The 25,562-nt window shown below is 53.2% G+C and overlaps 1 protein-coding gene across 12 annotated transcripts in view; it reads right to left on the bottom strand.

Moving 5' to 3' along the window:
- Positions 1-25,562, bottom strand: part of BICRA (BRD4 interacting chromatin remodeling complex associated protein) — a 95,917-nt gene that overhangs the window by 21,130 nt on the left and 49,225 nt on the right. For 9 of the 12 annotated variants that reach the window (XM_054464253.2, XM_054464254.2, XM_054464252.2 and 6 more), the window contains 6 exons: positions 11,443-11,544; positions 8,535-8,580; positions 8,388-8,430; positions 6,270-6,335; positions 885-2,840; positions 4-180 (listed from right to left, as the gene is read on the bottom strand). In XM_054464253.2, coding sequence (XP_054320228.2) covers positions 4-180; positions 885-2,840; positions 6,270-6,335; positions 8,388-8,430; positions 8,535-8,575 — 2,283 coding nt within the window. In that variant the 5' untranslated portion in view covers positions 8,576-8,580; positions 11,443-11,544. Of the gene's footprint in view, positions 1-3; positions 181-884; positions 2,841-6,269; positions 6,336-8,387; positions 8,431-8,534; positions 8,581-11,442; positions 11,545-24,211; positions 24,236-25,562 lie in introns of those variants that run through there. The other 3 variants (XM_054464258.2, XM_054464260.2, XM_063657246.1) reach the window with 2 other exon arrangements.

Genomic DNA, 25,562 nt, shown 5'->3' with positions numbered 1-25,562 from the left:
TACCTGGGGGGCCGGAGCCGGGGAAGTCCGGCTGTCGGGGGCCTGAGGGCCGAGGCCAGCTCCTTTGGCGACGGGGGTGGCCGGGGCTGGGTCTTGGGCGGGAGGCGGGGCGCTGACTATGACCGAGGCAGGCACGGAAAGGTGGGGGCCCTCTGTGGAGAGGGGCTGCTGGCTCCTCTCCTGCAACGGGCAGCCCGCACAGGGTCAGAAGGCCGCCCCCACAGGCCCTGAACCTCCCCACCTGAGACCCCTGCCCCTATTGACGCTCCCAGGGCTCCAAAGAACGGGCTAGTGCGCAGCCCGGCAGGCGGGGTGCCAGGCACAGAGGCCGAAACCCAGGCAGCCCGCTCCATTCTGAGCTCCCATCGGCCCCTCTGCCAGCTCCACGTTGCCCTGCCTCTCTCCTGCCCCACCTGCCTGTCCCTCTGTCCCTGTCTCGTCCACTTTCTCTCTGAGATTCCTCTCCTTGTCTGTCAGCAGGCCAGCCAGTGCCTGCCCTTCTCTGTCCCTCTGCTAGTCCCTCTCCCTGCCGGTCCCTCTTCTCTCCCTGTCTGTCAGCAGCCCAGCCAGTGCCTACCCTTCTCTGTCTGTTCGCTGGTCCCTCTCTTTGTCTGTCTGTCCGCCAGTCCCTCTCACTGCCTAACAGTTGTCCTGCCTCTCGTCTGTCAAGTCAGCCAGCCTGCCAATCCATCTTCCTGCCAGTTCAGCCAGGGCCCTTACCCTTCGGGCCTCCACTTAGGAGCCACTTGTGCCGTGACTGAGACCTTCCCCCCCAGCTGCCACAGTGGCATCCACTTTTGGATCTTGGTGCCTCGCCCCAGGGCCCCTCTTCCTCCCAAACCCGCCTCCTCCAGGTACCTGCTCCCTTGCCCCGCCCTGCTTACCTGGGGCAGGAACATCTGCAGGGAGTCCTGAGTGAGGATGGCCGTGGGGGTGGCAGAGGGCGGCTGCCCCAGGACGATCTTCTCCGGGCTAGACGCCAGGCCAGGGCTGGGCTGGGGGGTGGTGGCCTGAGGCGGGGCGGCGGCCTGTGGGGTGGGGGCCTGCGGGGGCTGCTGCGCCTGCGGCTGCTGGAGGCCCAGGGGCAGGGGTGTGCTGACCGCGGGGGGCGCCTGGGGGGCAGGCTGCACCGTGAGGACGGGCGCGGCCTCCCCGGTGGCGGCGGCAGGGGTGGCCGGCTGCACCAGGCCGTCGGGGGTGTTGAGCATGGCCACGGCGCTGGGGGGCAGGGTGACCCCCTGGAGGACGGTGGTGGCGGCCGGCCCAGCGGGCGCTGGCTGGCTCTGCGTGGGCAGGCTGCCCGCCGCCAGCGACACGGGCATCTGGAAGAGCGCAGGCTGGCCCACCTGGATGGGAGCGGCGGAGAGGATGTGCGCGCTGTGGGCCCCGGAGTGGGGGGCCAACACGGGGCCCAGGCTCAGTGGGCCCGCCAGGTTCTGGTTGGTGAGGATGGGGTTCGCGATGAGCTGTCCACCTGTGTGGGGGGCAGCGGCCGCCAGGATCTGCCCGCCCACGTTGGCCGGCAGGGCTGAGAGTTGCTGTGGGAGCTGGACCGCGGGGGCGCCAGGCAGTAGGAACTGGTTCTGGCCCGGCAGCATGTGCTGGGCGGGGATGACGATGCTGCTGCCTTGGTTCAGGAGGTGGACGCTCATGGGTTTGCTCAGGACCCCGGGGGGCTGCGGCGGGGCCGCTCCGGTGGTGGTGGCCGGTGGCTGCTTGAAGACGTTCCCTTGCAGCGCAGGCGCGGGGAAGCCCGACAGCACCACGTTCTGGCCCGCCTTCCCCGCCGCCATGAACGTCAGGTTCTGTGGGGCCTTGGGCTGCTGCGGGAGCGCCCCCGGCTCGCCCTGGATGGTGAGCGTGGCGCCCGCGGGCGCGAAGGGCTTGGGCGTCAGCTGGTAGAGCTTGGGAGGCAGCACCCCCGCGGGCTTGGGCTGGATGGGCGTGGGTGTGCGATGCAGGATCACGTTGGGCGCCGGGACCAGTGGCGATGAGCCGAGGCCTGGGGCCACCGCCAGTGGCTGTCCCGAGGGCGCTCCGGTGGGAGCCGAGGCGGCCCCCGCGCCTCCGAACACAGAGTTCCCATTGAGCGTGGTGGCCACAGCGGCCGGGAGGTTCTTCTGGATGACCAGGCCAGCCCCCTGTGGCGAGACACCGGCCGACGCCAGCGTCACAGGCTCCGAGGGGCCAGCCGCCGAGGCCAGGTAGCCGCTGACGGGCACCTGCTTGGCCAGGAGCTGGGAGGTGGGCGTGTTGAGCGCCATGACGGGCTGGCCCACCACCTGGATGGGCGCCAGGCCCAACGTGGCCGCCGTGGCACCCCCAGGGCTGCCATTGGGCAGGCCTTGGAGGCCCGGGATGGGCTGCAGTGTCACGTTGCCCAGGCCCACAGGCTGCAGGAAGGGCTGGACACTCAGGGCCTTGTTGACCACGTCCTGGGGCGGCACCAGGGCCTGGTGGGTCAGCACGGTGGGCGGGCCCTGCAGCCCCAGCAGGTCGGTGCTGCCTGGGAAGAGGGCTTGGGGCCCCGCAGCCACGGCCGCCGCCCCTCCAGCGCCCGTTGGGCCTGCCCCGCCATCCGCAGGCTGCAGGGTGGGCAGCTGGAAGGGACCCAGGTCCAGCTCAGCCTCGGCCTCCAGCGTCTGCTCCGTGATGTTGGCCTCTTGGAGGCTCTGCTGGAGGATGTCACAGGGCTGGTCAGCGCCCCCACCGCCCCCGCCGCCACCCCCTGTCGCAGGAGAGCCCAGGATGTCATCTTCCAGGAAGTCTAAGTCCACACTGGGGGCCGGCTGGTTGGGCTCTGGGTTCAGGTGGTTGCCGGAAGCTTCTTGCACATGGAGCTGCAGGCCAGGGAAGGTGGGAAGGAAAAGAGCTGAGGTTAGCAAGGGGCTAGGCTCAGGCCACAGCTGCGGCAAAGAATGCCGAGGTGACAGGGCAGCCACGTTCAAGAAAGAACATTCCCGCCTGGCATGGTGGCTCACGCTTGTAATCTCAGCACTTTGGGAGGCTGAGGTAGGAGGATGGATGGCTTGAACCGAAGAGTTCGAGACCAGCCTGGGCAACGCAGTGAGAAAAAAATTTTAAAACAGAAAAATTAGCCAGGGGTGGTAGCCAGGGGTGGTAGCATGTGCCTGTGGTCTTAGCTACTTGGGAGGCTGAGGTGAGAGGATCACTCGAGCCCAGGAGTTTGAGGCTGCATAGTGGAGCTACGAGCACATCACTACACTCCAGCCTGGGCGACAGGGCAAGACTTTGTCTGAGAAGAAAAAAAAAAAAGGAAGAAAAAAGAAAAGAAAAGAAAAAAGAACATTCCACCTGCAAGTGGCTGGACCCAGGATCAAATCCCAGCTCTGCCAAGGCTTAGCTGTGTAACCTAGGGCGTGCTTGATCTGACCTCAGTTTCTCCATCTGTACCCATCAGTAAAATGTAATAAAAAAACCCTACTGTTCAAGGCCACAGTGACACACGCCTGTAATCTTAGCACTTTGGGAGCCTGAGGTGACAGGATCTCTTAAGCCCAGGAGTTCCAGGCTACGGTGAGCTATGATTGTGTCACTGTACTCCAGCCTAAGTGACAAGAGTAAGACCCAGCAGGGCACCCTCGGGACAGCCGCTGGTGGTGGCCCCAGGCCTCAGCTTGTCACCACTGGTCCCAGCGCCCAACATGATCCTGCATCGCACGCGCATGCCCATCCAGCCCAAGCCCACGGGGGTGCTGTCCCCCAATCTCTACCAGCGGACACTCAAAAAACAAAAATAAAGACTAGGCACCGTGGCTCACACCTGTAATCCCAGCACTTTGGGAGGCAGAGAGAGGCAGGCGGATCACTTGAGCCTAGGAGTTTGAGACCAGCCTGACCAACGTGGTGAAACACCATCTCCACTAAAAATACGAAAATTAGCCAGGCGTGGTGGCACATGCCTGCAGTCCCAGCTACTTGGGAGGCTGAGGCAGGAGAATGGCTTGAACCCGGGAGGTCAGAGGCTGTAATGAGCTGAGATCCTACCACTGCACTCCAGCCTGGGTGACAGAGTGAGACTCCATCTCAAAACAAAACAAAACAAAAATAAATAAAAACAAGCAACTATTGTTTAAATAGTGATACAGGCCCACAACACTTACCTGTAATTACAAAACCCAAAAAGCTCTAAGAACTGAGACTGTTTTCATAGCCCTGTTCGCAGCAAAACCTGACCAGAACCGACATGGCACTTTAGGTGGGATCCATTTATCCACATGATGTGACTTCCTAAGTTTGGCCGCCGAAAGGCAAGCGTGTGACATTACACACACCACATATATGGCACCACTTTTCCAGAATTTGAGAAATTCGAAATTCTGAAACACACCTGGCCCTAAAGGTTTCTGACAAGCAGTCGTAGTTCTGGTGGAGTAAAGCTCACATCAGCAGTGGCTCCCATTTGTGAGCTTCTGTGCCAACCGCACTGTGAGTTCAATGCTTTTTGTTTTTTTCGGTTTTTTTTGAGACAGAGTTTCACTCTTGTTGCCCAGGCTGGAGTGCAATGACGCGATCTTGGCTCACCACAATCTCCGCCCACGGGTTCGAGCAATTCTCCTGCCTTAGCCTCCCAAGTAGCCGGGATTACAGGCATGTGCCACCATGCTTGGCTAATTTTGTATTTGTGGTAGAGACAGGGTTTCTCCATGTTGGTCAGGCTGGTCTCGAACTCCCGACCTCAGGTGATCCGCCCACCTCGGCCTCCCAAAGTGCTGGGATTACAGGCACGAGCCACCGTGCCCAGCCTCAATGCTTTTTAAGTGCTTTTCATGCTATCCTGGACTGCAACCCAGGACACGCATGGAAAAATACCTGCAGGCATATGTGTGGAAAGCCTCACAAACAATACTTATGATACAGATTTCCATCTCCACCAATACTGACCAGATAACCCATCAAAATCTGCAGCTTCCAAGATTCTCAGTAAATCCACATGGAGGGTTCACGGTAGCACCCGGCCCCTGGCAGGTGCTCGAGAAGCATCTATCATCATCACTGTCATTATTATTGTGATTCTCCATGCTGTTGATGGTGACAGTCCCATGAGGTGGGTGCTGCTCCCTTCCTCATTTCACAGATGAGGGGACTGCCTGGGTCAACCACTGGTGAGTGGCGGGGAGTAGCAGGCAGACAGGGCTCTGGCTCAGCCTCCAACCAACTGAGGACCAGGCAAGCCACTGTGACCCCCTGAGCTCTTAACTGCCAGATGGTCACAACCAACCTGCCTCCTGGGATGCCTGTGAAAATTCACTGATGTCACGTGTGGAGAGTGTTTAGAACCGGACCAGGGATCTTAGGGTATACAAAAATGATGGTCGTGGTAAGAAGTGTGATCACAAAATAGTAACAGGATCACCACTGTTACTGGGCCTGTAAATAGACCAACGTTATATAATTACTGCATTTCCTCATCATTTATATTACGAAAGATAAGCTATTTGGAATATGATATTATAGCTGTGAGAACTAAATGAAGATGACAAGGAAGGGCCGGTCGTATAATAAGTGTTTGGTGAATGCGTGTTCTGATGATGAAGAGGGAAGGCGGGGAGGGTGAGGAGGGGGAAGGAGGAAGGCGAGGCAGGGAGTGGGGAGGCCGAAGGAAGGTGTGGGGAGGAAAAGGTGAAGGAGGGAAAGCAGCAACAGAAGAGGGAGAAGGAGGAAGGAGGTGGCTACTGTGGTGTGGACAACTGGCACTTAGTCATGGGACCGGCATAGTCAGGCACACAGTAGGTGCTCAATAAACGTCCTCTGCATTGGCCACTCTGGGCTTTGCTCAGCACCCATATTCACTGCCCAGGTGAAGACTGAAGTCTGCAGGTGAGGAGGCCCCTCCCCTAGGTCACACCCTGCCATGGCTGAGTTGGGCAGGACCCCAGGCCTCCCCGAGCCCTCTGCTCTCCAAAAGAGTGCCCCTGTGAACCCCACAACCCACATCTCCTTCAGCTCCCCGGAACCACTCTGCATGAACCGCTCCAGGGCCCCAAGGCCTTGGGGACCCTCACCTCTTCCCCGAGGGGTCTGCAAAGCACAATCAGCCTTGTTCATGTTGCCCCCCCACAGGGTTCCCCAGCTCTGCTCCTTCCTGCACTGCCAGGGTGGTCCAGCCACCCTGGGTGGCCCACCCCTGCCCTCCTCCTGTCAACAGCCCTCAGGAAATGAGCCCAAGCCTCCCCTCTTGGCTTCAGGCCCTCCTCCCACTGGCAGCCCCAACAGCTCAGGCAATGATCGGGAGCCACAGCACTTACCCCAGGACCTTCATAGAAGGCACTTTGGGCCTCCCCGGGATTATCCAGGAGGTCATCACTGTCAAGCTGCAACAAGACCCACCCCATCCAAGGTCAAAGGTCAGCAGGGCAGGCCCATGCTCTGGAGCAGAAACCAATTTAGCGTCACTCAGGACAAAATGACAAGGGTTGGGATGGGAGAGGGCTGGGGGTATGGGAAACTCTCGCCTCCGAAAAGAGGCCCCAAAGGCAGGGGCTTGGGTGCCTGCCTAAAACCCAAGGCATCCCCAGCGCTGAGTCCCCGAGCCTGGCCTGCAAAGCGATCCTGCCGTGACTGCCTTGAATTCCGGAATCCTGCCTTCACGCCTCTGCCCAAGCTGCGCCCTGCCACTGCCCCCAGTCTCTCCAGTAGCACAGCCTTCAGGAGTGGTCACTCGTGGTCCAACAGCTCCTGTCCCTTCTCACTAAGTACTCCTTTCCCAACGCAGCCTGAGTGCCTGGCATGCCCACCATCTGGGCACCTGACAAGCCATGTGGTGCCGTCTCTGGGAGGGCAGGGCCTTCTCGAATGCCTAGCACCATCCTTAGCGCCCAGAACAGGCCCTGGCATCCACACACGTGCCCAGTGAATGTATGTCCATGGCTGGGGCTTCCCTAATTTCTTGTTCCAGCTGGACATCTCTCCAGAACCCCAACTTGTACATCCACCAGCACCACCTGGACTTCTGGAATCTTCCCCAAATTCCCAACCTCAGAAAATGGCACCAGAATCCACTCAGTTGCTCAAGCCAAAATCCAGGAGACATGGTGGACACTCTCTCCCCCTCAACATCGAGTCCACCAGCAAGTCTAGTTGATGCCACCTCCCAGATAGATCCCAAATCCAGTGCCGCATGCCTCCCCCACTGCCTGCACCATGCCTCATGCCTCTACTCTACAAATTATTTGATACCTCTCCCTTCAAGAGGTGGAGCTCAATTCTCCTCCCTCTGAGTGCTGGCTGGACTGACTGATTACCTTCTAGTGAATACAGTGTGATGGGAGGAAGGGCGTGGGACTTTGGAGACTGGGTCATTAAGGGTACTGTGGGTTCCTCCTGTGTTCTCTCTCGGATCACTTGTTCTGGGGGAAGCCAGCTGCCATGCTGTGAAGACACTCAAGCAGCACTATGGAGAGGCCCCCGTGGTGAGGAACTGAGGCCTCCTGCCAACAGCCACAGGAATGAGTCCTGGTAAAAGCACATCTGCCAGCCTTCAGATGACTGCAGCCCCAGCCCACAGCTTGACTGCAACCTCATGAGAGTCCCTGAACCTGAACCACTCAGCTAGGCTGCTCCCAGATTCCTGACCCTCAGACACTGCAAGAGCTCTAACAATTGTTGAAGGCACTGCATGCTGGGATAATCTATTACACAGCCATAGATACTAATACAGCTACTCAGAGCTCAACAGACTTCTACTTTTCCCCATTTTGTTCCGTTCTCTGGGGAGCAAATCAAATATGGCATTCTCCTGTTTAAGAGCCCATCAGAGCTGCCTGTCACATTCAGAATAAAAATAACAACTCCTCTATCAGGCTTCCAGGCCTACATAACCTGGTGACTTTTACCTCCTACAGTCTCACCTCCTACTAGTTGCCCCTTCAGTTTGGCCCCATCAGCCTCCTTCTTGTTCCTCAACCATGCCAAGCTCTCTCCCACCTTTGAACTTGCTCTTCCCCCTGCCAGAAGCACCAGGCCTGGCCACCTCCCTGTGATCCTCCAGGTCTCAGCTTCAATGTTACCTCCCTTGTGTGACCCTTTCTGATCACATTATCTAACGGAGCCCCTGGGACTCATTTATTTTCTTTTAAACCTCTTTCATTGTGCAAATGACATTATTATTTTTTATCATACTCTACATGGTACTTTTCACCATTACCTTTATTAGTGACTGGTTTCTTTGTTTACCAAGGAGGTGTCCATGGCAGGAGGGCAGGGATTTACCATGAGTTTTGCTTATGGCTGTAACTCCAGTGCCTGGCGTTAGAAGCCACAAGGCAGATGGCTACCTCATCAAGGGGACACGTCTCTCCCTGTCCCTCACTCCCGATTATACAGCCCCCCACGCAGGGAATGCCTCTCCCTGTGCCCATGCTTACCTTCTCGGATCCATGCAAGAAGTCATTGAGGGCCTGTGGGTCACTGGAAGAGAAGAGGAAGAGACGCTGAGGAGGTAAGGAGCTGGGGAGGGGAGGGAGGGGAGGGGGTTGAGACAGAGGGCAGGGGGTGGGGAGCCCGTTACTCACCAAATCACGTCTAGTAAGCATCTCCCATCCTCATCATCCATCGCCACTGGATGGGGTGGGGTCAGGAAGAGGGCGAGGGAGACAAGGTTAGATTTTGGCAGCTTGCCTGGCCCCCTCCCTTCAGGGGAGCCCCCTGGAGGGGGTCAGAGTTTCTGTTCCCTTGAGTCCATGGGGATAGATGGGGACAAGGAATACCCCCAGGTGCCCTCCCAGCCAGAAAGCCCTGACCAGGGACAGGGTCCTTTTCCTCCCACTCCAACTCTCCCAGCACCTGATGATGATGATGATGATATCAACCGAGACTAAGTGAGTCCTGACTATGCCTCACACACACTAAGCTAATCCTCAGGGAATCCCAGGAGGGGCCCCACGGCCCGTACTTTGCAGAGGAGAACTGGAGGCACCAGGAGGGTCATCCTCCGTCTCCCAGCAAGCAGGCAGCAGAGCCAGGCCTGGAACCTAGGAAGCCTGGCTCCTGAGCCCTGCTCTTCACCACCCTGCTGTCCTGCCTCCCCAGACATGGGGCGTGTGGTGGGGATCTGTCCTACATATAAACGGGTGAAGGAGTGAGGGAGCCAGTGTAGACAAGAAGGGCTTTGTGGCTCAAGGCTCTGGGTGACCCTTGAAGATGTCTGCAGTGTGTTCCTGAGGAAGGGGAGGGTGGTGGGGAAACTGAGGCAGAAGCAAGGGAGAGGGGCTCATGAGGAGGGGCGCTCTGAGTCAGAGAAGCCACCGGGGCAAGGCTGAGCCCTATGGTCTGAATGATGAGGATGAGGATGGCTAACATTTGTCGAGTGCTCGCTAGGTGCCAGGCACTGTCTGAGCACTTCAGCAATGTTAGCTTGTTCCACCCCCATAGGGAAGGGATCGTTAGTCCCATCTGACACCAGGGGAAGTAGGTGTTCTCTGTATTTATTTACCCATCCACCCTCCCATCCATCTAGCCTTCCCTCCCTTCAAACACCCCTCCAAATATTCCTCCAACCCTCCAAAACATCCCTCCCTTCCCTGCCTCCATCCGTCCATCCATCCATCCACTTCTTTATCTTCCCAAACATCCCTCCAAACATCCAATCAGCCCTCAGAAACATTTAACTAGCCAACCCTCCCTCCAAAGCTTCCTCCTTCCTCCCTCCAGCCATCAGTCTCTTCCTCCCTCCATCCTTCCATCCATCTACCTACCCATCCCTCCATCCTTCCACCCATCTACCTACCCATCCTCCATCCTTCCATCCATCTACCTACCCATCCTCCATCCTTCCATCCATCTACCTACCCATCCTCCATCCTTCCATCCATCTACCTACCCATCCTCCATCCTTCCATCCATCTACCTACCCATCCTTCATCCATCCATCTACTTACCCATCCCTCCATCCTTCCATCCATCTACCCACCCATCCCTCCATCCTTCTACCCATCTACCTACCCATCCCTCCATCCTTCCACCCATCTACCTACCCATCCTCCATCCTTCCATCCATCTACCTACCCATCCCTCCCATCCTTCCATCCATCCACCTACTCATCCCTCCATCCTTCCATCTAGCTACCCATCCCTCCATCCTTCCATCTACTTACCTATCCCTCCATCCTTCCATCCATCTACCTACCCATCCCTCCATCCTTCTACCTACCCATTCCTCCATCCTTCTACCCATCTACCCACCCATCCCTTCATCCTTCTATCCATCTACCTACCCATCCCTCCATCCTTCCATCTATCTACCTACCCATCCCTCTATCCTTCCATCCATCTACTTGCCCATACCTCCATCCTTCCATCTATCTACCTACCCATCCCTCTATCCTTCCAAGCTTCCATCCAAACACCCCTCCTTCCCTTCTGCCAAATACCCACACAGACCCATCCTTCCAGCCACTCATCCCTTCATTACTTCCTGCACCCTCTGCCCCCTTCTCCTCCCAATGACACACACAATACACAATGAAAAAGAAGACCTGATCCCTGAATGGTGGGAATTTACAGCTCAGGACCGTGTAGTTCCCTTACCCTCTTTTTTCGTTGGGGTAGGGGGTCTCAAACCTCATTGATGATGTGACAACTGCCACGGTGCCATGGGTCACCATTCTCACCCAAAAACCCCACATATAAAATCTTACATGCACCCTCGGCTGGTTCACAGCCCCTCACCCTGATGGCATACTCTGAACTCCCCTAACAGGGGTCTCCTCAGTGCCACTCCCAAGTCCTCCATCCCCAGTGCTCAGTGACACAATGAAGACCCCTGGCCAGGGACCTCCCACAGTGGGCTGGGGTGTATTTGCTGAATCATGTTGTGAAAAATCTGATGACACATGCATGTTTCACGCCAAAACATGCACGTGGGTAAGAAATGTGACACATACTTTTCCAGGGTTCACGGATCCCTCTCCCTGCAGCACAGACAGAGACACATGCATCTCCAGAGCCCCACACGCCAATTACTCTCCCTCTCAGGGGCTGGCTGTGGGGACTGTCCCCAGGGAGGCACCTCCCGGGCTCTCGCTGCCTTAGGAAGTGGTGAGGACATACTCTCACCACCTGCTCCATATCCCAGCCCCACCAGGCTTCCTCACCCTGTGTCACCAGGTACATGACCTATGAGCCCCTTCCCTCCCCAATCCGCTCACAGAAGGCATGCAAAGCCATGGTCTGCAAAAAATCTGGAGAAAAGGGGAAAGGGGCAGAGAGAAAGATTTTGCTTGCAGCTAATGCAGAGGCAGGGTGATGGCCCAGATGACCCAGGGGGCCCAGGTGGGAGAAGAAAGAGCCGGAGATACTCCTTAGCCAGGCTCTTCCAGGAAGGAATGCTCCTTCCTCATCCAGGGGCCAAGGGGGTGCTGGGGAGGTGGAATGAGGGACGGTTGCCCCTCCAGGAATGAACAGGGATGCTTTGCTGGTTACCTGCGCTACAAACGAATCATGAAGGGAAGGAGGGGCGTGTCCACTCCAGGTCTACGCAGAGCCCCCAGCTGGGGACTTGGAAAGGGTCCTCTTGGGGGCCAGCTGTGGAGAAAATGAGAGACAGACAGTGAGTGAGAAAGTCAGCGAAAAGGAAAAAGACATGGTCAGAGACGGACAGAACTATGGGAGGTAGGTAGGAGAGGGATGGACAAAGGAGGGGGATGGAAGAGAGACGGGAGGCTGAAAAGGCAACATTCAAGGGAAGTTTAAAAAATTTAGAATCACACAAAATGGCTGGTGCGGTGGCTCACGCCTGTAAATCCAGCACTTTGGGAGGCTGAGGCAGGAGGATCACTGGAGCCCAGCAGTTCGAGACCAGTGCGGCTAGGCAACACAGGGAGATCTTGTCTCTACAAAAAGAAAGCTTTTTGGCTGGGCATGGTCGCTTGCCTGTAGTTCCAGTTACTTGAGAGGCTGAGGCAGGAGGATCGCTTGAGCCCAGGAGGTCAAGGATGCTGTGAGCTAGGATAGTGGCATTCACTTCAGCCTGGGCGACAGTGAGACCCTGTCTCAAAAATAAAAAAATTTGGCCGGGCGCGGTGGCTCACCCCTGTAATCCCAGCACTTTGGGAGGCCGAGACAGGCGGATCACGAGGTCAGGAGATCGAGACCATCCTGGCTAATACGGTGAAACCCCGTCTCTACTAAAAATACAAAAAATTAGCCGGGCGTGGTGGCGGGTGCCTGTAGTCCCAGCTGCTCAGGAGGCTGAGGCAGGAGAATGGCGTGAACCCGGGAGGCGGGGCTTGCAGTGAGCTGAGATCGTGCCACTGCACTCCAGCCTGGGTGACAGAGTGAGACTCCATCTCAAAAATAAAAAATAAAAATAAAAATAATTTAAATAGAACAAAACCACACTATACATACTATTACCCCATATATACTACATACATGTAGCACATACACTATAGCATGTAACATTATACTATATCATTTACTGGCACTTCAGTCTAACAAAATGCAGCCAATTCTTGCTATTTGCAGTAGTGAGGTTCTAGAAAGTCACCGTGAACACTGAGCCGCTGCTCCTAGGGAAAATTCAAGGCTAGGTTCTTGCCAGGTTCTGGCCACAGTATTTTCACCCATCAATCGATACATCACCTTGACTTATATGCGTTTCTGTTTGAAGACATCTTATTTAATCTATATTGTTGATTCATTCACATTGAACTCATGGCCAACAGGACTATAACTCCCACCTGAAGGAAGCTTCTCTAACACAGGTATTTTCTCCAGAAGGCACATCACAGCCTCACTGCCCTTAGGAACACTAGATTTCTGCACCCTGCTTGTAGCCATTTTATTTTATTTTTTTATTTTGTGAGTCTTGCTCTGTCACCCAGGCTGGAGTGCAGTGATGCGATCTCGGCTCACTGCAACCCCCGTCTCCCAGGTTCAAGCAATTCTGCCTCAGCCTCCCAAGTAGCTGGGATACAGGCGCCTGCCACTGTACCCGGCTAAGTAGAGACAAAGTTTCACCATATTGTCCAGGCTGGTCTCAAATTCCTGACTTCAAGTGATCCACCTGCCTCGGCCTCCCAAAGTGTTGGGATTACAGGAGTGAGCCACTGTGCCTGGCCTAGGAGCCATTTTAAACAGAGAAATCACCAATAAGAAGCACAAAGACAGCAGGGCGCGGTGGCTCATGCCTGTATCCTAGCACTTTGGGATGCTGAGGCGGGCAAATCACTTGAGGCCAGGAGTTCGAGACCAGCCTGGCCAACATGGCAAAACCCTTTAGTCTCTACTAAAAATAGAAAAAATTAGCCAGGCCTGGTGGCGGGTGCCTGTAGTCGTGCCTACTCAGGAGACTGAGGCACGAAAATCACTTGAACACAGGAGGCGGAGCTTGCAGTGAGCCGAAATCGCACCACTTGCACTCTAGCCTTGGTGACAGAGCTAGACTCCGTCTCAAAAAAAAAAAAAAAGACTCACAAAGATGTGAAAAATGTGGCATTAAATAGATTGCAAAAAGGACACTGCTTTGCAATCTGAGCTGAAACACGACATCAGAGTGCTGCCAGGCCCCACCTCAGCTGGGAACCTGCATGTCAGGCAGCTCAATTTTTTTGGCCACTCTACCCACTTCTGCAAATGATCAGCACCGTTTTGGGGTTACCAATGTTCGCAAGTAGGTGAGTTCACAAATACGGGATCTGTAAAGAACGAGGACCAACTATGACAATGATAAACCACGCTGACTGCAGGCCCACTATGTGCTGGGTGCTGGTTTAGGTATCCCACCTGTACAACTCATTTGCCTTCCCTAAATCCCGAAAGGCAGGTGCTTCTGTGATCCCTACTCAGTAGATGAGGAAATAGGCTCAGAGAGGTTACTCATCTGGCTGAAATCCTGTAGCTGGTAAGAGGTCAGGCTGGGAATTTTTTTTTTTTTTTGCTCTTGTTGCCCAGACTGGAGTGCAATGACGCGATCTCGGCTCACTGCAACCTCCGCTTCCCGGGTTCAAGCGATTCTCCTACCTCAGCCTCCGGAGTAGCTGGGATTACAGGCATGCATCACCACGCCCAGCTAATTTTGTATATTTTTAGTAAAGACAGAGTTTCACTATGTCAGCCAGGCTGGTCTGAACTCCTGACCTCAGGTGATCCGCCCCCCCTTGGCCTCCCAAGGGGGGATTACAGGCGTGAGCCACCGCGCCCCGCCCAGGCTGGGATTTCAGCCCAGGCAGGCTCACTGCAGAGGCCTCGCCCTTAACCACTACCCGACAGGCGACCCTCTCCTGCTACTTCTCTTGTAGGATCTGAAACAAATACAGCAGAATGTTCAGGCACTATTGCGGGGCTGGGTGACAGGGGTGTGCATCTCTGTTATCATTTTATGAATGCCTGGGATGCTTCAGATTGGAAAAGGAGATAAAGGGACTGGCATGGACGAAGGAGGAAGGAACAGGAGTGGCGAGTGGCTTTCTCTTCCTCTCAGGTCCTGATCCCAGAAAGATCTAGAAAGCAGATGTTGCAAGACCCTGGAACACAGGATTCTTTTCCTCTGGAATGCGGGTGCCCTGTTCCTGGCCTGGAGGTGTGCATAAGCTCCCAAGATGAAGGGTTCACGTCTGTTCATGCTTCCTCCCTGGCTGTGGTAGGTGTGGCCCAAGCTCTGAGCACGACCTACCTACCAGCAGAATTAGAGACAGGAGGAGGTGCAGCTCCCGTGAGACTTCTGCAAACCAGTCCCGAGTGTGAATTTCGAAGTAGAGGCTGTAGAGCTCTCTCTGAGGATTTTGTATTCATGTGCTTTCATTCCAATGACAACATTAAAGACATGAACGGGGCCGGGCGCTGTGGCTCACACCTGTAACCCCAGCACTTTGGGAGGCCAAGGCGGGCGGATCACAAGGTCAGGAGATCAAGATCATCGTGTGAATGGTGAAACCCCGTCTCTACTAAAAATACAAAAAATTAGCCAGGCGTGGTGGTAGGCGCCTGTAGTCCCAGCTACTCAGGAGGCTGAGGCAGGAGAATGGCGTGAACCTGGGAAGTGGAGCTTGCAGTGAGCCGAGATCACGCCACTGCACTCCAGCCTGGGCAACAGAGCGAGATTCCATCTCAAAAAAAAAAAAAAAAAAAAAAAAGACATGAACGGGAACTTCCTGGGGAGAAGGAAACAGTCCGTGTTGTGACCAAGGTGAGGTTATGTGAGTGTTCAGAATTTAACAGCTCGGATTTGTGTGTTTCAACACAGGAAAACTTTATTTCAAAGAACTAAAAAGGAGGGAGGCGTGGGTAGCTCACACCTGTAATCCCTGCCTCGGCTGGGCAGGAGGATGGCTTAAACTCAGGAGCTGGAGAACCAACCTGGGCAACACAGCAAGACCTCATCTCTACAAAAAATTTTAAAATTAGCCAGTGGGTAGTGATGGGCACCTGTGGTCCAATCTACTCAGGAGGCTGAGGTGGGAGAATCGCTTGAGCTAGAGAGGCCGAGGCTGCAGTGAACCAAGATTGCACCACCACACTCCAGCCTGGGCGACAGTGAGACTCCATTTCAAAAAGAAAAGAAGGCCGGGCGTGGTGGCTCACACCTGTAATGCCAGCACTCTGGGAGGCCGGGGTGGGAGGGTCAACTGAGGTCAGGAGTTCAAGACCAGCCTGGTCAACATGGTGAAACCTTGTCTCTACTAAAATACAAAACAGCTGGGTGTGGTGGCACATGCCTGTAATCCCAGTTACTCGGCAGGCTGAGGCAGGAGAATTGCTTGAATCCAGGAGGCAGAGGCTGCAGTGAGCTGAGATTGCGCCACTGCACTCCAGCATGGATGACAGAGCTCAAAAAAAAAAAAAAAAAAGAAGAAGAAAAAGAAAAAGAAGAAAAGAAATTGGGCGAGGGGCTGGGGTTGCCGCCTGCGCATGCTCAGAGCAGGAATCAAGTGCACCTTGACGGATTCTGAGGCTCCCATCCCTGGGCTGCCACTTCTCATTCCCAGCCGTGTACCCTAAGACAAGTTACTTATCCCCTCTGTGCCTCAGTTTGGGGAGGATAACACTACGTCCTCCATGGGACTGTTACATAGGAACACCCTTAATCCATGTCCTAAAGTACTCTGTAAGCAGTGTGTACGCTAGTCGTGATCATTTTAATTGCCACTGTTGATGCTATCTAGTGGGGCGACTCCCAGAGCTTTCGGGCCACAGCCCAGTGAGGCTGGACAGAAGTCCCCAGCCCCACTTTGGTGCTGTTTGCCGCACGTGGCCTATGTGTGTATCTGGAAGGGTTAACAGATCTCCTGCTTCAGCCAGGTACCAGGGATCTTTGAATCCTTCCAAACACCCTGGTATTACCCCCATTTTCCAGATGAGATAAACGCAGTGGAAAAGAGCAGTTTTGGGGGCGCTGCAGCACCTGCACTGTGTGCACCCTCACCAGGCCAGCTAGGTGTCTTGCTGCTCTCAACCCAGCAGGCAGAGGAAGCCTTTCAAGACACAAATGAACATTAAAAAAAACAAAAACAGCCAGACATGGTGTTGCACACAGGTAATCCCAGCTACTCAGGAGACTGAGGCAGAAGAATTGCTTGAACCCAGGAGTTCGAGGCTGCAGTAAGCTGTGATCGTGCCACTGCACTCCAGCCTGGGCAAGAGAGCGAGACCCCATCTCAAAAAAAACAAAACCAAAATTTTAACATCAAATATCATATATCCATCTGATGGTTTGGTCGTTTACTGTGTGTCTCTTCTACCAAAATGTCCCCCAGGACAGGAACCTTTGCTTGTTTTGTCCCCTGCAAGATCCCTGGGGCTGGCACAGTATGTGGCATACAGTATGAGCTCAGTAAATATCTGTGGGATGAATGAATGAATTTGCAGAGGAAATTAAACAAATCCTTTCATTTGTTCAAGAGGCAACTTGCTGAAATGTACATTTAGTAGGCACCTACTGTGTGTCTGGTGGGGGTTGCTGAGGACAGCAAAAGGGCAGAAGCAGACCCCATCCCTGGCTTGGGGAGCACAGCCAGTGGTTCTCAGCCAGGGAGGGCGCTGGAGACCCCTCCCCTACCCCCCACACTCAGAAACTTTTGAAACAGTGACTGAGGTTGCGGGGTGGGGGGCGGAAACTAGCATGCAGGGTTGCGGACCCAAAATTGTCACCAGCACCCTGGAGACAAGCCGTGGTGTGGCACACTGGCTTTTTAACCATCTGTCTGCTGCCCCCCACCCAGTGGGCCTGCTCCTACGGAAAGATTCTCCTTCCATGAGATGGAGTGGGCGCACTGTGTCTGTTCAGAGCAGAAGCTTCGAGAGCCATCACATAGTTCCCCTGAGTTCCAGAACAGGGCGGACATGTGGACAGAGCTACAGCCAACCCACCACAGGGATACACATCAGCAAGAAGCTAGCCTCCGCCAGCATGAACCACTGCGACCCGGGCTCACTCGTCACTGCGGCATCACGCAGCCAAAGCTGCCTGGCACACCCCGAAGAGCCCGCATTGCCTGAGTGCTTCCGGGTACCAGCCCCTGTGCTTACTCCATATCCACCGATCCTTCCCCATCCCCACGGAAGCACTGCTCATGCACATCTTACAGGAAAAGGAGACTCAGAGGTGGTCAGGACACTTGCCCCAGATCGCACCACGGGACCAGAATTTGAACTCAGACCCTGTGATTCTGAAGACCTCACTCTTCACCACCACACTATAAAAAGCAGGAGAGGCCGGGCCTGAAAACCACAACCAGCTCCAAAGAACAGCATGACGCAACAATGACACAGTGTCCTTCCAGAAAATTGTGTGAATTCCTCCTCCACTTGTAATGCAATCGGAGTTTTGCGCTGTCATCAGGAGTTGTGCAGAAGCCAGGCTGCTAGCAGGATACAGAATTAAAAGGGCCAGCTAAGTTCCACAAACAGGCAAATTTTAATTTCCCAATATAAATTGGAGTAACCTCAGGTTGCCTGCCAGTAATACAAAGTCTCCAGAATGATATCATTTGCCGATAGGAAGTGCAGATGATGTGGCAAAGTCTGTTGCTTTTCAAAACACCATTTCCCCACCTCTCCTCCTCTCTGCTCACAGAAGCCTGACTCTGTGCAGGGTAACACTTGCCAACGCTAAGATGTAAACAAAGACTGTTCTAGGCCAGTCTTTCTCAAACTATGGGTCACGCCTTTGAAGGTTGTGAAATCAAATTAGCAGGTTGTGACCAGGAACTGCTTTAAATAATTAAAATGCATGCAATGGAATGGAATGGAAGACATTAACGTGTATCGTACATAGTAAAGAGTGAGTATTTGACAAATTGGTTTCAATAATGTGTGTGTGTGTGTGTGTGTGTGTGTATGTGTGTACTGTGACACACAGAAACATATTTTGGACTGTGAGTTGTGGTCAAAATAGCCCTAAAATAATTGAACTAAGCCAGAGGCATTCCTATCTCCTTTATCAGACACTCACTTTCCCAGCCTTTCTTGCAGTTAGAGTAACCACAGTTCTGCAAATAGTAAAAACCGAAGTGTACAGACAGGTTCTGCTCAGTGAGACTTTCAGGGAAAGTTTTTCTTCCAGAATACAAAGACAGAGTTTCTCCAGAAAGACAGTCTTTTGCTCCTGCTTGCAGTTTTGAATACAGTTGAGATGACTAGAGCAGTGGCAGACATTTTGCAACCATGAGACAACAAACCTGAGGCTGAAAAGCCCACCAGCAGAGGATGGTTGATAGGAGCTGACAAAAAGACCGTGTTCTTTTTTTTCTTTTGAGACGGAGTCTCGCTCTGTCGCCCAGGCTGGAGTGCAGTGGCGCAATCTTGACTCACTGCAACCTCTGCCTCCCAGGTTCAAGTGACTCCTGCCTCAACCTCCTGAGTAGCTGGGATTAGAGGCACATGCCACCACGCCCGGCTAATTTTTGTATTTTTAGTAGAGACGGGGTTCACCACGTTAGCCAGGCTGGTCTTGAACTCCTGACCTCTAGTGATCCGCCCGCCTCAGCCTCCCAAAGTACTGGGATTTCAGGCATGAGCCACCGCGCCGGCCTGACTATACTCTTAATAACTCTTCATGGGCTGCCCGCCTCCAAACTTGTTAATCCTTACGGTTTAAGCCACTATGTGGTTTCCCATTATTTGCAGACAAATACAACCTGACGCAAAAAGAGCTTCCATTTCTGGATTTTCTTTGCAACCCATGGCAAGGCCTCTCACATGGGTCAAGGGCTGTTCTTTGTGGGTCACTGATTAAGAGGAGAGGTCAAACAAAATGGGAGAGGGCTGGTGGAAAGGGGATCTGAAACAAAGGCCACTGTGGTTGATTGCAAAGTGGCCAGAAATTCTCCTCCCTCGTCCCATACTCTTTGCAGCTCCTCCTATTAAGAAGTGGGGTCTACGACTTCAGCCCTTGACCCTGGGCTGGCTTCTTGACTTGCTTTGGCCAACAGAATGTGGTGAAAGTGATGGTGTGTGATTCTTTTTTTGAGATGGGGTCTTGCTCTGTTGCCCAGGCTGGAGTGCCGTGGCACAATCTCGGCTCAGTGCAACCTCCACCTCCTGGGTTCAAGCGATTCTCTCCTGCCTCAGCCTCCTGAGTAGCTGGGATTACAGGTGCATGCCACCACACCCAGCTAATTTTTGTATTTTTAGTAGAGACGGGGTTTCACCATGTTGGTCAGGCTGGTCTTGAACTCCTGACCTCGTGATCTGACCGCCTCGGCCTCCCAAAGTGCTGGGATTACAGGCATGAGCCAAGGCGCCTGGCCGATGGTGTGTGATTCTGAGCCTGGCACACTTCCACTCTTTGCCCAGCTGCCAGGTGAAGATGCCCAGGCTGGCCTGCAAGAGGATGAGAGCCACGTGCCCATCACCCCATCACCCCAGCTAACAGCCAGCCAAGCCCTAGATGCAGAGTCACCAGCTGCCCAACAGCTGACTACAGACACCCAGCCCAGGCCAGAAGCACCTAGCTACGCCCAGTCCAAATTCTAACCGTTGGGATCATGGTTTTCCTTTTTCTGTTTATTATTGTTTTGATTTTCTGAGACAGTCTCGCTCTGTTGCCCAGGATGGACTGCAGTGGTGGGATCACAGCTCACTGCAGCCTTGACTTCCTGGCCTCCAGGGATCTTCCCACCTTAGCTTCCTGAAGAGCTGGGACTACAGGTGCACGCCACCACACCTGGTTAATTTTTTGTAGAGACGGGGTCCCACTATTGTTGCCCAGGCAGGTCTCAAATGCCTGGGCTCAAGCAATCCTCCCATCTTGACCTCCCAAAGTGCTGGGATTACAGACAAGAGCCACTGTGCCCGGCCAGGGCTGTGTGTTATGCAGCGACAGCTCACTGATACAGCTCTCTCTGGGGACTAGGAACCAAGTTTGACCCCACACCTGACTCATCCAAGTTTTATCCCTCCCACCTCCCAAATCTCTCCAGTCAGTGCCCTCCTGTCCATGACCACTATTCTGGCCCAAATGTAGTAAATGTATTTCTCTCATCACCCAGCCTGGGTTCACATTTGGCTTATTCACATCTGGCTGCTCCTGCCATTAAAATACTCAAAAGCTGCCCTACCGATTGGTAAATAAATGCTGCCCAAGCAGCCTCGGCTCCTCCTATATGCCTGCCCTGCGCTGGACACCGAGATGCCATGTGTAAACGACCATACAAAGCCCTCCTCCCTGGCCCGGCTCCCTCTGGCCTCTGCTCCTCCCCGCGAACCCCCTTCCTCACTGGCCACCGACTGGACCTGCCCCAACTACGAGTCCAACCTCTGCCTGGGCCACATGGCTATGAGCCCTGGTGTTTGGGAATCTGGGCATTTGACTGGGTCAGGTTCTGTCCCATGAGCCCTTGGCTACGGCCACCTCCGACTTCATCATCTTCGTCACCCCAGCCAAGGTTGCTGAATGCTTACTAAGTGCTTCGTATTTTTTTTTTTTTTTTTTTTTGAGACGGAGTCTCGCTCTGTCACCCAGCCTGGAGTGCAGTGGCGTGATTTCAGCTCACTGCAAGCTTCACCTCCCGGGTTCACGCCATTCTCCAGCCTCAGCCTCCCGAGTAGCTGGGACTACAGGCGCCACAACCACGCCCAGCTAATTTTTTGTTTTTGTATTTTTAGTAGAGACAGGGTTTCACTGTGTTAGCCAGGATAGTCTCAATCTCTTGACCTCGTGATCTGCCCGCCTCGGCCTCCCCAAGTGCTGGGATTAGAGGCGTGAGCCACCGTGCCCGGCAAAGTGCTTCATCTTACTTCATTTCATTCTCACAGCAACACTATAAGGCAGATGCCATTATCCTCATGCCCATTACACAGATGAGGAGACTGAGGCCAAAAAGGGTTGGGTACTTGCCCAAGGTCACCCAAGAGCCAGGATTTGAACCCAGCTGAAACTCCTAAGCCCATGGGAACTACATGATGGTGCCAGCCTGGCCATCTCTCCCTCCACCCCCCGACAGCAGGGGTGTACTATGACAGGTTCCCCACCTCTGCCAGTCACCCGGCCAGGTCCTCTATCCCTTTCGTTGTCCTGAAATGCCTCGAATGAGTCATTCCCGTGAACTTTGGTCAGATAGACAAATGAGGTGATGCATTCACCTGGCACGTGGACTTAACATGCTATGACGCCTAGAAGTTAAGCTCTCAGGATGTATTTCCAAGGCCTTTGTAGTGAGTTGAATGGTGGCTCCCACCACGAAAAATATGTAAACATCCCAGAACCTGTGGATGTGGCCATCCTTATTTGGAAAAAAGGGTCTTTGTAGACATAATTAGATTAACAATGTTGAGATGAGACTGTCCTGGATTATCTGGGTAGGCTCAAAATCCCATGAGAAATGTCCTCTTAACAGCAGAGGAGAAGTCACAGAAGAGCAGAAGGCCACGTGAAGAAGGAGGCAAAGCTTAATGTCACGTGGCTATGAGCCAAGGACCACCTAGAGCTCCGGGGGCTGGACCAGGCAAAGAAGGCTCTAGGCTCTTCCCTAGAGCCTCACGAGGCAGCATAACTCTGACCACCCCGGTGGCCCCGTTGACACCCTGATTTTGGACTTAGGGCCTCTGGGACTATACGAGAATAGTTTCCTGTTTTAAGATCCCCCATCTGTGGTATTTGTTACAGCGACAATGGGAAACTAATGTAAATGTAAGTTTCTAAGACAGAGAGGCATATAATACGTAGAGTATAGAACATATATATGAAGCCTGGGCAACACAGTGAGACCCCATCTCTACAAAAAATTTTACAAATTAGCCAGGTGTGCTAGTGTGCACCTGTGGTCCCAGCTACTTGGGCAGCTGAAGTGTGCGGATTGCTTGAGCCTGGGAGGCTGAGGCTGCGGTGAGCCAAGATCATGCCACTGCACCACAGCCTGGGTGACAGAAGGAGACCCTGTCTCAAAAAAGAAAGAGAAAAGAAAAGAAAAAAAAAAGAGAGAAGAGAAGAGAACGTGTGTGTGTGTGTACGTGTGTGTGTGTGTGTGTGTATGTATGCACCACCATGTACAGCTGCACAGGTTGTTCACTGCACAAAGGAATCCAGACAAAGAGGCAAGTGGGGCATCAAATCCAGTCCAGGTTCTGCTCACACCTATGAGCCCCAGAGAAGGGTGGCATCCACATGGAGAAAGGAGTCCCCTTTCCCAATTCATACAAAGGACACACCACAGAGTCATGCCCTCTCGGACAAAGCACCATTTTCAATTGCATGCAAAAGCCCAGTAAGAGCTGGCTGGGCCCTGGATATGTAGCCACTTGCATGATGCGTCTATTTTAAAGCTAGAAAACGAAAACAGGGAAAAAAATGTTGATTCTTCACCCACCTCCACCCCGTTGGGAAAGACAGAGAAAGAGCAATTTGAAGAGCAATTAAAATCTACACCATCTTTATTTTTAGTGACCTTTAGAGCTCTAAAATCATTGAATTAGTTTAACCAAATAAAGTGGGCCCCATAAAGCTTAGATTGCCCATAAAGCGACTGATGTCCAGCTCCTAAAAGCCTATTTTATACAGGTAGTTACAAACTAGAAATGTTTTGTGCGTCTTCTCTTTTCCCTTTTCACCATTTGACGCTGTTCTAAATACAGCTATAAAGCTGCAGGCTTGCCAAGAAAACCAGGTATCTCAAAAGGGTTTGGATTTTTCTCAATGCCGGCTTATGAGAAACAGGAAAAACCCTGGGAGAGGGTAAAGCACAGGCATTCGGGGTGGGTGACGGGAATACAAAAGAAATGATTATGTTCATCGGACACAGGGCTTCACACGTCATCAGGCAACGAAGCAGGCTTCGAATTTGGGGAAAAAAATGCAGCTAAGGGAAGCAAAGGAGAAAACAAACGTTCCCCAAGACGTGCACATGGGTTTGTAGATCACTGGTTCCTAATACAGATTTGGGAATCTGGGAATCAGCAGGTCCCGGTGCGGCCTGAGACTCTGCATTTCTAATGAGTTCCCAGGTGATGCTGATGCTGCTGGCACAGACCACACTCTGAGAACCACTGTTCTAGAAGCTGCTGCTTCTTTTTTTTTTTGAGACGAAGTCTCATTCTGTCACCCAGGCTGGAGCACAGTGGCATGACTTCAGCTCACTACAAACTCTGCCTCCACGGTTCAAGCGATCCTCCCGCCTTAGCCTCACAAGTAACTGGGATTACAGGCACTCGTCACCACGCCTGGCGAACTCCTGACCTCAAGTCATCTGCCCGCCTCAGCCTCCCAAAGTGTTGGGATTACAGGCATGAGCCACCACGCCCGGACTAGAAGCTTCTGTCTCTTTAGTTTTCCTTCTGGGGTTCTTGTTCTTGTATCAAACACAAGCCACCAGTTCCTGGTCAAGGTCCAGGCCTCTGACCAAGTGGTCCCACCAAGTCTTCTCTGAGGCTCAGGAAGGCTAATTTAGAAGTTGCCCAGGGTCTGATAAACACTTCCAGCCCCACCATCCTGGTCAACAGAGGACAGACCATAGTGAGTGCAGACCCCTGCTCCTTGGCCAGAAACTTTCTTCCTCAGACTGCCTTGCAGCTCAGAATGGATATGGGAAAGTTTTCACATTTGGTTAAAAAGGCAGAATCTTGTCTTGGGAAGACTGTTTGCTCCCGCTCCTTCTTTTTGCTTGAAAGACTGCTGTGAATATAATGACAATGACCGGTGCCGCAGCAGCCATTATGCATTCCTGAGGGGAAGGTCAAGAGAATCGGGGGTTCCCTAGCAAAGCAGACTCAAGGGAAAAAAAACGAGAGAGAGAGAGAGTATAAGAGGGACACTGACCTACTGGCCTGACAATCCTCAGCTGCCAAACATCCCTGGAATGGCCTTCTCCAAGACATCTTGTCCCAGAAGAGAATTAAAGCCTGGATTAAGTAAAGTTAAACATATACCAACTCTATGACCCAACAATGTCACGCCAAGGTATTTACTCAAGGGAAGTGAAAAGTATGTCCACAAAAGCACCTGTACAAAAATTTTCACAGCAGCCGGGCATGGTGGCTCATGCCTGTAATCCCAGCACTTTGGGAGGCCAAGGCGGGCGGATCACAAGGTCAGGAGATCGAGACCATCCTGGCTAACACAGTGAAACTCCGTCTCTACTAAAAATACAAAATATTAGCCGGGAGTGGTGATGGGTACCTGTAGTCCCAGCTACTCGGGAGGCTGAGGCAGGAGAATGCCGTGAACCCAGGAGGCGGAGCTTGCAGTGAGCCGAGATCAATGCCACTGCACTCCAGCCTAGGCGACAGAGCAAGACTCCATCTCAAAAAAAAAAAAAAAAAAATTTCACAGCAGCCTTATTCATAAAAGCCCCTAACTGTAAATGGCACAGACAGCCATCAACAGTTAAATGGATACATTGTTACATCCACACAACAGAATACAGCTTGGCAGTAAAAGGGAATGAAGGACTTCCACACGCAACAATACAAATGAGTCTTAAATGGATCATGCTGAGCAAAGGAAGCCTGGCACAACAGTCTACACACTGTGTGAGTCCATTTGTGTAAAGATCTAGAATATGGGCCCAGCGCAGTGGCTCACACCTGTAATCCCAGCACTTTGGGAGGCCAAGGCAGGCAGATCACTAGGTCAGGAGATCGAGACCATCCTGGCTAACATGGTGAAACCCCGTCTCTACTAAAAATACAAAAAATTAGCTGGGCATGGTGGTGGGCACCTGTAGTCCCAGCTACTCGGGAGGCTGAAGCAGGAGAATCTCTTGAACCCAGGAGACGGAGGTTGCAGTGAGCCGAGATCACCGCACTACACTCCAGCCTGGGTGACAGAGTAAGAATCCGTCTTAAAAAAAAAAAAAAAAAAAAAAAAAATCTAGAATATCCAGAACTGATTTATAGTGGGGGAAAAAAATCAGACGTGTGGCCACTTCAAGGGAGGGATGCAGGAATGACTGGGAAAGGCTATAAGGGAGCCTGCTCAGATGATAGACGTGTTCTCTAGCTAGATTTGAGTGATGCTTATATAGGTAGTATTTGTCAAAACTCATCAAGCTGTGGACTTAAGGTTTGTGCATTTTACGGCACATAAATCAGAACCCAGTAAAGCACCACCAGCATGAAGAAAAAAAAAATCGCTGTGCAACTGATCGTTATTCCAGGTGGCTGTGTTC

Source organism: Pongo pygmaeus, chromosome 20 (genome assembly GCF_028885625.2).
Source record: "Pongo pygmaeus isolate AG05252 chromosome 20, NHGRI_mPonPyg2-v2.0_pri, whole genome shotgun sequence".
NCBI lineage: Eukaryota > Metazoa > Chordata > Mammalia > Primates > Hominidae > Pongo > Pongo pygmaeus.
Note: the sequence above shows the minus strand (reverse complement) of the source record. Positions and strands in the feature narration are given on the sequence as shown.